This window comes from Bufo bufo, chromosome 5 (assembly GCF_905171765.1).
Source record: "Bufo bufo chromosome 5, aBufBuf1.1, whole genome shotgun sequence".
Classification (NCBI taxonomy): domain Eukaryota; kingdom Metazoa; phylum Chordata; class Amphibia; order Anura; family Bufonidae; genus Bufo; species Bufo bufo.
The window spans coordinates 283,622,848-283,638,124 of record NC_053393.1 but is presented as its reverse complement, the minus strand read 5'-3'; the positions used below and the strand labels follow the sequence as shown (position 1 = coordinate 283,638,124).

General features: G+C 40.9%; 1 protein-coding gene across 1 annotated transcript in view; it reads right to left on the bottom strand.

Moving 5' to 3' along the window:
- Positions 1-15,277, bottom strand: part of RECK (reversion inducing cysteine rich protein with kazal motifs) — a 1,014,637-nt gene that overhangs the window by 452,547 nt on the left and 546,813 nt on the right. Inside the window, exon 13 of the mRNA XM_040433615.1 lies at positions 8,285-8,425. Coding sequence (XP_040289549.1) covers positions 8,285-8,425 — 141 coding nt within the window. The remainder of the gene's footprint in view (positions 1-8,284; positions 8,426-15,277) is intronic.

Here is a 15,277-nt window from a genome sequence, read left to right as displayed (position 1 = left end):
GGTATGAATACAGATTTTTCTTCAATTCTACCCACAAGTGTTTGGGTTTTGGTCTGTGGACTGTGGGGGTCAATCCAGCAACTCTACTTCATTGTCATTGAACCATTTCTTCCTCAGTCTCGACGTATGCTTCAGGTCGTTGTCCTGCTGGAACACTATGTCGTCCTTTTCATACCCATAGTATTTCGAGTGTACAATGTAACTAGTCTTGTAGGATACTCACATATAGCACAGTTCCTTAAATTTCTCGATCTGTTAGCCCCCTTTTCTCTTGTTTCTTCCAGAACTATTTGCACCCATCAGAGCCCAGTCTATTGACTTTCGTCTCATCTCTCCAAATCATCTAATCTTCTGCTGTCCACTGTTAGTACTTTTTTGCAAAATCGAAGCTGATGCTTCTTATGACGATATTGAAATCGAGGCTTCTTCACCTTTTTTCAGGCCATCATTTCAGACTTACATTATGTCATACGCATCGCACGGTGCTTGCATGGATGTCTATGATCTCATTATTACGAAGCATACGAGCCATCTCCACTGCCGTGTTTGTGGAGCCAGAACTGATAGACCTTGTGATGAGTAAACTTGTTGAGTCCGATATTTTGCCTGGACGTCTACCTCTTGGCTTTGGAATGGATGGACAGACTTAAATTCGTATTCTTCCAACTGTCCTGGTACTCACATGATGCTTATTGGCAATTTTCTTGGCCAAGATACCACTCTATGAGCTGGATGATGCGGTTTCTCTTTTCTTGGGAAATCTTCAGAGTTGCTCCTTGGGAATCAACCTAATAACACACTGAGCTATTAGGGAACAGGTTGTAATTTGTAGTATACAAGAAGAAATTGATTGTTCCTCCACCAGGAGTAAAGCAGTAAAATGCAGTTACATGACAAGAATCTGCATAACTAATCATATGCTAAATAGTTGCAAATCCAATTTATGTATGAAATGGCCAAGATGATTGTCTATAAAATGATGGTAGTCTCACGTTCCAAGCTGTAGTGGATGGTGAAATATGGAGCCTGAAAGTCAAAAGTTCAAAACATTGTTACTAGAGATGAGCGAATTTCCACTTATGAAATTCGTTTGCGATTTGTTTACTGGTAAAAGCAGAATTGCGTTATAGATTCCATTACCACGAACCATAATGCAATTCTATGACGGAATGCCTTTAGAGGCATTCCGTTATTCATTCCATCATAATAGAAGTCTATGGGCTCCCCTGCATAACGGAAATGGGATGGATCCGTTTTGCATCCCATAGACTTATATTATGAAGGAATGAATAACGGAATGCCTCTAAAGGCATTCCGTCATAGAATCGGCTTGTATACCTGTAAATACTTTGAATCAGTATATTCCTGAATAGATATCTAGGGCTAAAGATCAGCAATAAAATCATGGATTATATAGACCTGAATATTGCATGTGGAAAAAATTACTGCTGGGAGAATAGCATTAATTAAAATGTCTCTGCTACCACTTGAATATCTATTTTTCCCAGTTAAAAAATGGAGGCTTGTCCCTTCTGGATCTCAGATTATTTTCTAGCTCATCAATTGAAGTTTAAAGAGGTTTTGTCACTTCAGCAAATAGCATTTATCATTTAGAGAAAGTTAATATAAGCCACTTACTAATGTATTGTTATTACCCATATTGCTTCCTTTGCTGGCTGAATTTGTTTTTCCATCACGCTCGTTTCCATGGTTACGACCACCCTGCAATCCATCAGTGGTGCTCGTGCTTGCACACTATAAAAGAAAAGCACCAGCCTATGTGAGCTCCCACGGTCCTGGTCACCAGAGAAGCTGGAGCTTTTTCCTATAGTGTGCAAGCAAGAGCACCACTGATGGATTACAGGGTGGTCATAACCATGGATACGAGCAGTGTTTAATTTGCTGGAAAACTGAATCCAGCCAGCAAAGGAAGCAATATGAGTAATAATAATTTGGGATTAGCGAATCGACTTCAGATGAAACATCCAAAGTCGATTAGCATAAAACTTCGTTCTAATGCTGTATGGAACAGGAGCTTCATACAGTATTAGAATGTATTGGGTTTGGTTCCAAGTGGTAACTTGGAACCGAACCCGAATTTGGTAAATGTTTTTTTACAGTACAAATTAATTTATGAAGTTATTGCGCAAAGTCTCGCGAAACTTAGCTAAGCAATAACTTTGGCTCATCAGAGCCAATGCATTCTAATACTGTACGGAGCTCCTGCTCCATACAGCATTAGAACTAAGTTGTATGCTAATCGACTTCGGATGTTTCATCCGAAGTCGATTTGCTCATACCTAATAACAATACATTAGTAAGTGGCTTGTATTAACTTTCTCTACATAATAAATGCCACTTACTGAAGTGACAAAACCCCTTTAAGCTGGATGGGACAAGCTTCTGAGTAATAGATTTAAGATCCAATTATTAGATTTAAGATCCAATTATTAGTGGAGATGACAGGGGAAAATGTGTATATAATATTTATCAACAGCTGGAAATGAGTTTATTTCAGCAAGAACCACAAAAAAAAGTGCCCACCTCTCTTCTTGATGATGGAAATATGGAGACTGATGAGTAAAATATATTTAATCTAGTGGTCTTTTGGGTTTACACCATTATGGAATAATAAATATCTTCTGAAACTAAATGGTACAGAAGATGCTGGATATTAGTTGATTAAGATATTATTGGAACACCCTGAATAGAAACTAAAATCTGGGATCTGGAGGTTGGTTGTGAAGCTAAATATAGCCGGGAAACCATAAGGCCCAAATCAGTGTAGGAAAATCTTCAGAGATTCTGCAATTTGTGATGAATACTATATCAACTAAAATTATAGGGGGTCATTTATTAAGACCGGCGTTTTAGATGCCGGTCTTAATAACCTTTTAGCTGGGGGTGGATGCGCTGAATTTATGTAGAGGCACCGACCACTACATAACTTTGGCGTATCCAGCGCCTGTCTAAATCTATGCTAGCTCTCTTGCTGGCATAGATTTATATAATTATTTAGCCTAAAACAGGTGTAGAAAATGATAAATGAGATGAGTAGGCAAGCCTGCCCTTTTTCCCCTACCCACACCACGCCCCCTTTTTTAGACCTGGTGTAAGAGGTATAAAAGGGGAAAATTCGCAGATTGCAGCACAAATCACCTTTGAGCTGCAATCTGTGACATCTGTTTGTAAATGACCCCATAGTCTCTAAGTAATACAAAGTTGGAAAAATGTATTCAACCCTCAAAAAAATATTTGGAGAAGTGTTTGTGAATGATCTCTATAGAGCGATGGTCTTTGATACATAGTGGGATTCCTAAAATTTCTTATAGTCAGGCATTCAGGATGTCTAAATTCTACATAATATACACTTTGCATTAATCACCAAAAAAACTAGCGAGATGGAGGAAAAACACTGTAGTCCTGCTGCTTGCCAAAATTTTTTGTGAAGATGTTGATAATATGCACATGTTATGAACCTGCCCTGATATACAGGAATTTTGGGCGAATGTGTTTAAATAAACAGAAATATTTATGGACCTGACTGTATGTAAACAGAAGTGTACTTTGGGCTAAAATGGTTTACAGATGAAAGAAAAAACTGGGTTAGAAAAATCCATGAGTTAGGCCTCGTGCACGCGGACGTTGTTTTGGTCCGCATCCGAGCCGCCAGATGCGGACCCATTCACTTCAATAGGGCCGCAAAAGATGCAGACAGCACTCCGTGTGCTGTCTGCATCCGTTGCTCCGTTCCGTGGCCCCGCTAAAAAAATATAACATGTCCTATTCTTGTCCGCGCTTTGCGGACAAGAATAAGCTTTTATATTAAAGGCTGTCCGTGCCGTTCCACAAATTGCGGAATGCGCACGGACAACATCTGTGTTTTGCGGATCCGCGATTTGCAGACCGCCAAACATACCACGGTCGTGTGCATGAGGCCTAAGTCGTAAATTTTGTGTTAATACAGCAGAATGTAAGGAGGACTGTTTAAGTTGGTATATTTGGTTTAGAGACCTGAGAGGGAGGTTGAGGGGATATTAAAGGGAACCTGTCATTATGAAAATGCATTATACTCTGGAGGCAGTATGTTATAGAACAGGAGGAGCTGAGCAGACTGATATATAGCTTTATGAGAAAAGATTCAGTAAAACTTGTAATTTATACATTCAAATTCCTGCTCATTCTAGGCTTTGAATTTAAAGAGGCGGTCCTATCAGTGATTGACAGCCTTACATCTGGGTGACTGTGTATACAGAAAGGGTTGTAAACAACTGATAGGACCACCTTCTTGACTTCAAAACCCACAATGAGCAGGAATTTAAATGTATATATTATATATACAAGTTTTACAGAATCTTTTCCCACAAAACTATATATCAATCTGCTCAGCTTCACCTGCTCTATAACATGCTGCCTGCAGATTATAATGCATTTTCATAATGGCAAGTTCCCTTTAATAGGTATGGATGACAGGGGCAGGGTTAATCTCCCTATTCCTACACTCTTGGACTAGGGCTATTCCTACTTCCTGCCAGGAGGGAGAGTGCTAATCCAAACAGAGTGGAAGAAGGAAACACATGTTAGAATGTTAGAAGTCCTTCTCGAAGGGACCTTATCCAGTTATCCTGTTAGACCACTGCTCCAGGGAGATTCACAGAACCAAGAATACTTCCATCTTAGAAGCTACAGTGTGTTAAGCCAGCAGAGTGACCAGCAAACCACAGCTCTACAGACCCTGCTGCAGGTGACAGAAAAACAGTTCAGACACCCATCATCTAAACAATATCCAGGCCAGAGTAACTCCACGCCTGTATTACATAGTGGATACCTAAGTGCCAGTATATAGCTGTTAGCCAGAATTACAACACAGAAAGCAAGACAGCACATCTTAGGTGCATTAATTGGTGCTTACCCAGCCACCATACCCCATCATCTGGTGACAGAAATTGCACATGGTACTAACTATTGCTGTATGTACTACAAGTTATATTTTGCACTCAGAAAAGAGAAACTTTTACCTCTGGCCTGATTCTTCAAACCACCTTACCACTGCACCGCTCCTCAGAGCGTGAGGGAGTTCACCATGACAGAATACCTCAACAGGGCCACTACCACTCGCATCGTCTGCTATTCTATTACTATAATGTGAATGGCACTGTGTATGTTCACATTCACTGCATATATGTCAAAAATACACTTAAATCATTTCTGTCATTTAACTCCAAAGGTCCCAGGGCTCTTGTTTTTATGATTATCTCTGCCTCCTTCTGGTTCTCTTTATTGCCGTCTGCATTGATCATTTAATAGCATACACCACAAAATTGCTATTGCAAGTAATAAACTCCTTTTTATCTGAAATTCACAATTGCCCAGCCGTACATACAATCCTTGTTGTAGATGATAACAAAAGCGACATTAGCCACAACAGTGGCTGGCTGACCTCGGGCAACATTCCCCATAGCCAATCATGTCTTTTTTCCTCTTTATTTTCATAATGCCCTTTTACCAGAAGGTCATGTAAATTTTTACTACGTCTAAAAGAAATGATTGGTTGTTGATTGGCAACCTTTTCTAGCAGGGGTTCATTCTCCACTATATGCCATTTCACATGGGAATGTACTGAAAGGAAAAGGTGAAGAGTCTATTTGGTTTTTCCTTGTATTTTTTATTTTTTTTTTACAGTTTTTAGCAAGGCTTTTTGGTCTTTGACCCATGCTGTATTGAGGGATTGTTGTATTATTTTTTGAGGATACCCCCGCATTTTTAAATGTGTAATCAGCATTTCTGCCTGCGCCTCAGATTGCTCATCCATATTAGTGTTGAGAGAAGTGAGCTTCGGATGCTACATCCTAACTCACTTTGTTCAAAACTTCGGATCAATGAAGTCACGCGAGACTTTGTTGAATAACTTCAGTAGTGTAAAACCACTTTAAAACTTGGAACCAAACTTGGCTTCGGTTCCAAGGTACTAGTCAGAACTGAAGCAGAGTTCAGTTCCAAGTACTAAAGAGGTTTTCCACTTTGAAAATCAACTACCGAAGTTATTCAACTAAGTCTCGCGTGACTTTGCAAATAACAGATTTTGGTTCATCGGAGACCGTACATTTTAATGCTGTATGGAGACAAATCTCTGTACAGCATTAATCCGAAGTTTTTAACAAAGCAACTTCGGATGTAGCATCCAAAGCCCGCTCAACACTACTTATTATTTAATCTACGAAGACACAAGAGTTGGCCATACTAGAGGGATAGTTTCACATGTTCAGGATAAAAACTGTCATATCTTAGCAATGAGTTAGTAGCTGAGGGTTTCCTGAATTCACTAGTGTGGATAGATTCCTCCTTTATTTCTACCTCTACATCTAGGAATTGCAGAGTATTATCTCTAAATTGGCTAGTAAATTACATGTTCAAGTCATTATCATTCAAGAAAGTGACAAATTGTGTAAAGCCTTCTTCTGATCCAGACCATACCACAAATATATCATCGATATAGCCCTTGTCTAACATGTGGAACCAGGTGCCCCCAAATTGAATTATTGTCAAGAACAAAAAACAGCAATTCTTCATGTGTGTGTGTATGTGTGTAAAATTAAAATCCATTCCTTGGGTCAGTAGTCGATGTTCCACCGCCTGCACACACGCATCCAAGGGGATGCGGGTATACAGGCTCTCGAGATCGATACTGGCTAACTGGTACCCCTCCTGCCAATGAAAAGACAACAAAGTCTCTAAAAATTGGGAAATGTCCCGTAAATAAGATACTACTCTCTCTAATAAAGGTCTCAATACCCAGTTCACATAGTGGGAGAGAAGCTTGGTAACCAAGCCCGCCCCCCCTTCCCCCCCCGGACCCTGTTTGACGACCTAGGGGGCATTCTCCGCACTTAGCTATCTTAGGTATGATATACTAATAAGGTGGGTAATCATACATTAATATGCTTGCAAATTGTTCAAACAAAACACTTTTTTTCCACTCTCTGTCTCTATAGGTACGTAACAGATTTTGATACTGAGTTGTAGGATCTTTTTTTATTTTTTCATACACCGTGCAAAATTTATGTGACAATATGAAAATAAAGAGGAAAAAGGACATGATTGGCTACAGGGAATGTTGCCGGAGGTCAACCACCGTTGTGGCTAATATCGTATTTTTAATAATCTACAATGAGGATCGAATGTACGGCTGGGCAATTATGAATTTCAGATAAGGAGTTTATTACTTGCAAAAGCAATTTTGTGGTATATGCTATTATCTGTACTTGTGGACTATATTATATAGGAAAAATGATCAGAGCAATGCAAATTCAGTCTGCTGAACATTTTCATCCCCTGAGAACAAAATTGGGCTCCACTAAATTAATAGAGCATATGTGCATACAGCATGATGGAGATGCAAGGCAGATGCATTTTTGTGCGCTGATGCATCTGCAACATGCACCATAAGGAGATAATAAGGAAAGGATACTCCTGCAGTCATAAAAACAAGAGTCCTGAGACCTTTGGGATAAAATAACAGGAATGATTTAAGTGCATTTTTATAAAAATATACGGTAATCAGTGGTAAATTGTGATGTATGTGGAGATACTTGTCTTTTTGTAAAAAAGTTGCACATTTTTACCCTTAGTTGAAGCACTGGTGGGATATGTTGTATTCTCATCTGATTTACAATTTTGTCTTAATGAAATGCTAATAAGGGACGTGACACAAAAGTGTGTGTAGGCCAGAATGCGTCATGCAAACTTTGTCTGTTTCACACTTGCATTGTCGCTTTCTCGTTTTGAAATGCGGCAGAGAATCTCATTACCGCAATTAAACGGATCCATAACATTTAATGCATCAGTTTCGGACAGATCCGGTTGTATTAAATCTAAACTGGACAAACCGGATCCAGTATGAAAATCATTGAAGTCAATGTGCGAAAGATCCACTTTTTTGTTTCGCGACCGGACACAAAACCACAGTTTGCAGCGGTTTTGCGTCCGGTCCAAAAAATGGAACAAAATGAAACTGCATGCATCGTGATCAGTTTTGGCCCCATTGACGATGAATGTGGACAAAACTGATCCATTTTCATCATCCTCTGCCAGATCTCAAAACCGGAAAGCCACAACACAAATGTGAAACAGGCCTTATACATACTAAAATGTTGCATGGGGGAATTAAGATTTCTCACATCAAATGCACAGTTTAGTAATTTTCTTTGTAACATAAAGCACAGAGCAAATGCTGTCATTTTGACTGCTGACAGTATGTACCTCTGGTGGCGCATTTATGTTTTACCTTTAGTACAGACATATGGAAGACACGGTTCTCCAAGAAGACATCCTTTTCTGTTAACTTCACACAAATGATTAGCAGGACACGGATTTGGGTTGCATGGATGAGTAACATACTCAGTAACATTGTCCAATGGACTCGATCCTACATGAATTTAAACACAAACACCTTGGATGACAAAGACATTTATATTAATCGATTATTGACAAACAAATGACTTGTATACTGAGAAGATACCAAGGATGATGATAAAGGGGTGAGCTGGGATTTTCATAAGGATGTCCAAATCCTGGGACCCCTTCTGTTTAGCTGTTTAAGGAAGCTGGAGCACTCATTGGAGCTATGTAGAGAGCCACGGCCTCCTCACAGATCACCAAGCACAGCGCTGTACATACTGTAGTATAGAGTCTGTGCTTGATAGTGCAGCTTAGCCCTATGCACTTGAATGGGGATGACCTGCACCTAGGCCACATGACGTCACTGGCCTAGGAAGAGGCCTGGGTGCTCATGGAGGGCTGCAATCTTTTCATACAGCTGGGGATATGATTATGAATATGTACAGTGCCTTGAAAAATTATTCGCCCCCTTGACTTTTTTCATGTTTTGTTACATTACAGCCTTAAGTTCAATGTTTTGTTAATCTGAATTCTATGTGATGGATCAGAACACAATAGTCTAAGTTGGTGAAATGAAATTAGAGAAATATATAAATAAAACTATTGTTTAGAAATAGAAAACAGAAAATTGGCACGTGCGTATGTATTCACCCCCTTTGTTATAAAGCCCATAAAAAGCTCTAGTGCAACTAATTGCCTTCAGAAGTCACATAATTAGTGAAATGATGTCCACCTGTGTGCAATCTAAGTGTCACATGATCTGTCAATACATATACACACCTTTTTTGAAAGGCCCCAGAGGCTGCAATACCTAAGCAAAAGGCTAACAAAACACTGCCATGAAGACCAAGGAACTCTCCAAAAAAGTTAAGGACAATGTTGTTGAGAAGTGCAAGTCAGGCTTAGGTTATAAAAAAAATAGCCAAATCTTCCCAGAAGCACCATCAAATCTATCATAACCAAATGGAAAGAACATGGCACAACAGCAAACCTGCCAAGAGATGGCCGCCCACCAAAACTAATGGACCGGGCAAGGAGGGCATTAATCAGAGAGCAGCACAGAGACCTAAGGTAACCCTGGAGGAGCTGCAGAGTTCCACAGAAGAGACTGAAGTATCTGTACATAGGACGACAATAAGCTGTACGCTCCATAGAGTTGGGCTTTATGGCAGAGTGGCCAGAAGAAAGCCATTACTTTCAGCTAATAACAAAAAGTCACGTTGTGAGATTGTGAAAAGGCATGTGGGAGACTTCCAAAATGTATGGAGGAAGGTACTCTGGTCTGATGAGACTAAAATTAAACTTTTCAGCCATCAAAGAAAACACTATGTTTGGCGCAAACCCAACACATCACATCACCCAAAGAACACCACCCCAACAGTGAAACATGGTGGTGGCAGCATCATGCTGTGGGGATGTTTTTCAGCAGCCGGGACTGGGAAACTGGTCAGAGTTGGATGGATGGTGCTAAATACAGGGATATTCTTGAGAAAAACCTGTACCACTCTGTGCGTGATTTGAGGCTAGGATGGAGGTTCACCTTCCAGCAGGACAATGACCCCAAACACACTGCTTAAGCAACACTTGAGTGGTTTGAGGAGAAACATGCAAATGTGTTAGAATGGCCTAGTCAAAGCCCAGATCTCAATCCAATAGAAAATCTGTGGTCAGACTTAAAGATTGCTGTTCACAAGCGCAACCCATCCAACTTGAAGGAGCTGGAGCAGTTTTGCAAGGAGATATAGGCAAAAATCTCAGTGGTAAGATGTGACAAGATCATAGAGACTTATCCAAAGCGACTTGGAACTGTGATTGTAGCAAAAGGTGGCTCTACAAAGTATTGCCTTTAGGGGGGTGAATAGTCATGCACACTGACCTTTTCTGTTATTTTGTCCTATTTGTTGTTTGCTTCACAATAAAAAAAAATTTCAGGTTGTCGGCATGTTCTGTAAATTAAATGATGCAAATCCTCAAATAATCCATGTTAATTCCAGGTTGTGAGTCCCCAAAAAAGAAAAAAGTCAAGGGGGAGCGGTGAATACTTGGATATAACATATAACATATAACTCCTTTAAAGTGTAACGGTCATTCCTGTTTTTAATATGCAGGGACAGTGATGCTAACCATTTTTGTAATATATTTTATATTACTGAAATAGTACATTTCTATTAGAAAAATAGTTCTAAGGCTACTTTCACACTGCCGTTTCTGGGTCCGCCTGTGAGATCCGTTTCAAGGCTCTCACAAGCGGCCCCAAAAGGATCAGTTTAGCCCCAATGCATTTTGAATGGATGCGGATCCATTCAGAATGCATCAGTTTGGCTCCGTTCTGCCTCCATTCCGCTCTGGAGGCGGACACCAAAACGCTGCTTGCAGCGTTTTGGTGTCCGCCTGGCGGTGTGGAGCCAAACGGATCCGTCCTGACTTACAATGTTTACATTGACACAATATTGGTGCAATTGTAAATGGATCCGCCCCCCATTGACTTTCAATGTAAAGTCAGGACGGATCTGTTTGACTTACACTTAGACTTAGACTTTTTTTGACTAAGTGTATGCAGACGGATCCGTACTGAACGGATACCATCGTTTGCATTTATAGTTGCAGATCCGTCTGTGCAGATACCAGACGGATCCGCACCTAACCATGGTGATGGATCATGTGATGGACCATGTGATGAACGCAGTGACGTCATCAAAGGTCCTATTCCTCACAGATGAAGACAGAAGAGATGCCGGCTGCGCGAACAAGTAGATTAAGGCGAGTTAAATTATTATTATTTTTTTTAACCCCTCCAGCTCTATTGTACTTTGCATTCTGTATTCAGAATGCTATTATTTTCCCTTTATAACCATGTTATAAGGGGAAATAATACAATCTACACAACCTTGAACCCAAACCTGAACTTCTGTGAAGAAGTTCGCGTCTGGGTACCACATTCAGTTTTTTATCACGCGCGTGCAAAACGCATTGCACCCGCGCGATAAAAACTGAACAACGGAACGCAATCGAAGTCAAAACTGACTGCAATTGCGTACCTACTCGCGCGGGTTTGCCGCAACGCATCCGGACCTTATCCGGACACGCTCGTGTGAAAGAGGCCTTACTGTGTTCCCTGTGAGGGAAAACCAACCAATTACCTTAATTCTCTGAATCAGTACAATTGCAACCATACCACAGTTATATAATTTGTCTTGTGTTCTAATGCTGAAGAAAAAACTTTGGAAAAAATATTTTTCTATTGCCATATGTTTACCACCATAACTTTTTTAGAGCTATGTCTACAGAGCTGTGTGAGGGCTTACTATTTGAGAAGTGCTACAGTTTTTTCCAATACTATTTTGCAGTGTGTACGACTTTTTGATCACCATATGGGATAAATATGTTTATATTTTAGTAGTTCAAGCTACAGATGAGCAAACCAGTTCATATTGAACCGGGTTCATTATGAATTTTACAGTTTCGAACAACTTCACTAAAACGCACAGCACCATTTTACTATACATGTCGGCAGTAAAAGGCACTAAGGATGAATAAGAAGGATGCTCACATGACCCTTAGAGGAAGTGGAAGAAGAGCCTGCCCTGACTGGCTCAAAGGCCGACAGACAGCCTGTATGAGCTAATTAATGCTGCAGCAGGCAAGGAGGTGCCCCAGCAGAACATCATTCCCTACTGGGAATGTGAATGAGCGTGGTTGGGTCTTACAGTGTCTGCCAGAAAAACTATCTTAGAGAGTCAGGGAGAGTGAGAAAATAATAAGGGACATTCAGAAATCAATCAAGCTTGTATTCTACTGCCAGGGAGAATAAAGGGAAAGGCTAGAATTTCAAAGAACAATTGTGTACAATAGGGAAAGGTAGGTAAAGATGTCAGCAAGTGAGTGAATAGTGAGATGCTGACGCTGGGTGTGCCTGGCAATACATTTTAGCTGCAATTACTGCCTTATAAGGGTGCCTTCCCATGTGGCAGATTTTGTGGCAGAAAATTCTGTGACTGAAAATCAGTCCAATTCACCTTAATGGAGCTTGCAGAAATCCATATGCTTGATGACCCATTCAAATGAATGGAACAGATTTTCAGTTACAAAATCTGTCGCGTGTGAAGGCACCCTAAAACAGTTGCAGCAGAACATCAAAAAGCAGCTACCTGCAAAGACATTTTTTTTCTTTTTTGCCATTTTAACAGAAATACTGTACATTCTTTTTTGTTTAAGTTTAGGAAAATACCATATTAGTGTGTTTTACAATCCAGAGGGTAGCGGACAATTATACCTCTTAGTGCTAATGTGAAATACTAGTCCGAAATCCGTGTTCTCTAGGCATTTCAAATTTAATTTAATTTTTGTTTAAGTTTTGGGAACTAGCATACATGTGTATTACAGTTCAAAAGGCAGTGTATTATAGCAGTCTAAATGATAACGTGAAATACTAGTCCAAAATCTGTGTCAGTACATCTCACATTTAAATTTTTTTTTACGTTTTGCAAAATAGCATATTAGTGTGTCTTATGATACAAAAGGTAGCGGAATGGTGGTTTATACCATTTTGAGTGATAACGTGAAATCCTACTCCGAAATATGAGTTGGTGCATCTGCAAGCACTGCAAATTATAATTTTTTGTTTAAGTTTGGGATAATAGCATATTGGTGCATCTTACAATACAAATAGTAAAGGACTAGTGGTTTATACCAGTCTGAGTGATAACATGAAATACTTGTCCAAAATCCGTGTTGGTACATCGACAGGCATTTCAAGTATTGGTGTGGTGGAGGAAAATTATCACACAATAGGTTGACAACTTGTGTTTTACACTACTTTTTTTTTTTCTGAATCTGCATAATTTAAGGCACAAATGACATTAGGTCCAAATTTGTTAGTGGCACTGATACTGCATTATTTCAAAAGTTAACTGTCAGTAGCAGTGTCTTCAGTGGGTTTTTGGAAAGGAAATGACATCGTATTGTGACTTCCTGACTTTAACATCCAGAAACCAGATTTGTTAAAAGTTCCTTTGTTTGACTGTACATTTAGGTCAAAAAATGTTAGGAATCCAGAATGGTTACAAAGGAAAGACTCAGGTCAAGAATGTGGGTAGTAGCAGGACCAGGATCTGGCTAGAAGTATTCGTAGTAGGCCGCAGTTGTCCATGCTGGCTTCAAAAAGGCACAACATTATCTTTGAGGAGAAAGAGGATAAGATTGTGGATTGGATGGCTTACTCCTCTCTGTTGCAGCAGGATGGCACTGTGCTGTGGAGCCGGCGGTCACAGCATTCCTCCTGTTCCTCCTCCTTGCAGCCCCAGAGAAGGCTTTCTGTGGAGTTCAATGGCAAGAAAACCCCACCATGCCCTACGGCTGACGTTCAAGAGAGTCTCCATGTTGAAGACTTGTGTGAGAGCAGTTACCATGTGAGGAGGAGGCTGGGGACCTCATACATAGCTGTTTTGGTGGTGGTAATAGTTTCACCTGTAGCGGCAGCATTGGTGTTGGGGTCAGATGCAGAGCAGGGGAGTGAGGGCCAAGGAGCCCACCATGATTTCTCCCAGTCTGATAAAAGTGGAAGGGAAGTTGAGGACTCCAATGACGATTGTGTGTTTGACAGGACTTGGGAGCTGTATAGGGGTGCTGATGAGGAGGTAACAGAGGAGGAGGGTGATGGTGGCAACAGCAATAAAGAGCAGAGGCAACGTATCTTCCAAAGAACAGCCAGGGCCATGTCTGCTTTGACATCTGGTGATTCCGCTGACACTGTGGTATTTTTTCTCAACAAGGTGGGTATACAAAACCACAGCCATCTACAAGATGTGCAGGGTTAAAATAAGCTGTGGGTGTTCAAACACAATCATAGATACCAGAACTCTATTGCAGCACATGAGGCAGCATCATCAAATCTTTTGGGAAAATACAAGTGGCCAGTATGCTCAATCAGAACAAATCGGTCCTCCTTCTCCTGGTCTTCTTTGTGGGAGCCAACCCACATCCCCAAGCAACACAGTGTTATTGTTATTATCATCTTCTTTTCCTGCTAAGACTCCTCCTTGTCATCCGCTTCATCGTGAGACATCTATAATGGAATGTTTGGCTGTGAAAAAAACTTTCTACACCAGCAATTAGTTTGTCTACAAGCTGAACTCCCACCTGGCCAAATGGCTGACTGTGCAGTCGCTGCCGTTTAGTAGCGCCTTGTACTCTCATGTGGGCGACACTACTTGCGATTCTCACTGTGTGGCAAGCTGCACTCCATGATGGACACCTGGAGCAGCTGGTACTGGCAGGGACAGTACATATCTTTAAACGCTCATTATGTCAATCTTGATTATGATAGCGGAGATGCAACACACCAGCAACACAGCCAGGTTCTTTGTGACCTGTCTCTTCTTCCCCATGATTGCATGAGGCTGGCTTCCACAGCAGGCACTTATCAGCCACCTCCTGCTCCATGGACATGCTCCCATCCCTAATAGCAGCAGGGCATGGCACTGCTCCCCCTCCTTCCTATCACGTGTCAAGCATTGCCACGCCATGTTGGAGCTTATCGGCCTCTGAGAGAGTAGCCATACTGGTGAGCAGTTGATCACATCAAGCAGCAAACATCCCTCTGGCTGTCTCCCCACCAACTACAACAGGGAAAAGTAGTCAGCGACAATAGCTGCAATGTCCTGGCGGCCCTGCACCTGGGGGAAATAACACATGCTTCTTGCATGGCTTTTTTTAAACCATGCTGGCTTGCACGAAGTCCTGGCAATGTCCAGGAGACTGTCCCTTGTCTCAACCATTCTCAGGTGGTGAGGAACGCTCTCTTGGACTTTCAGTGACAAAACGGTCTGCAGCTACATCACTTAATCTGCGACCAACTCGCTCAAATTGAAAATTGCTCATG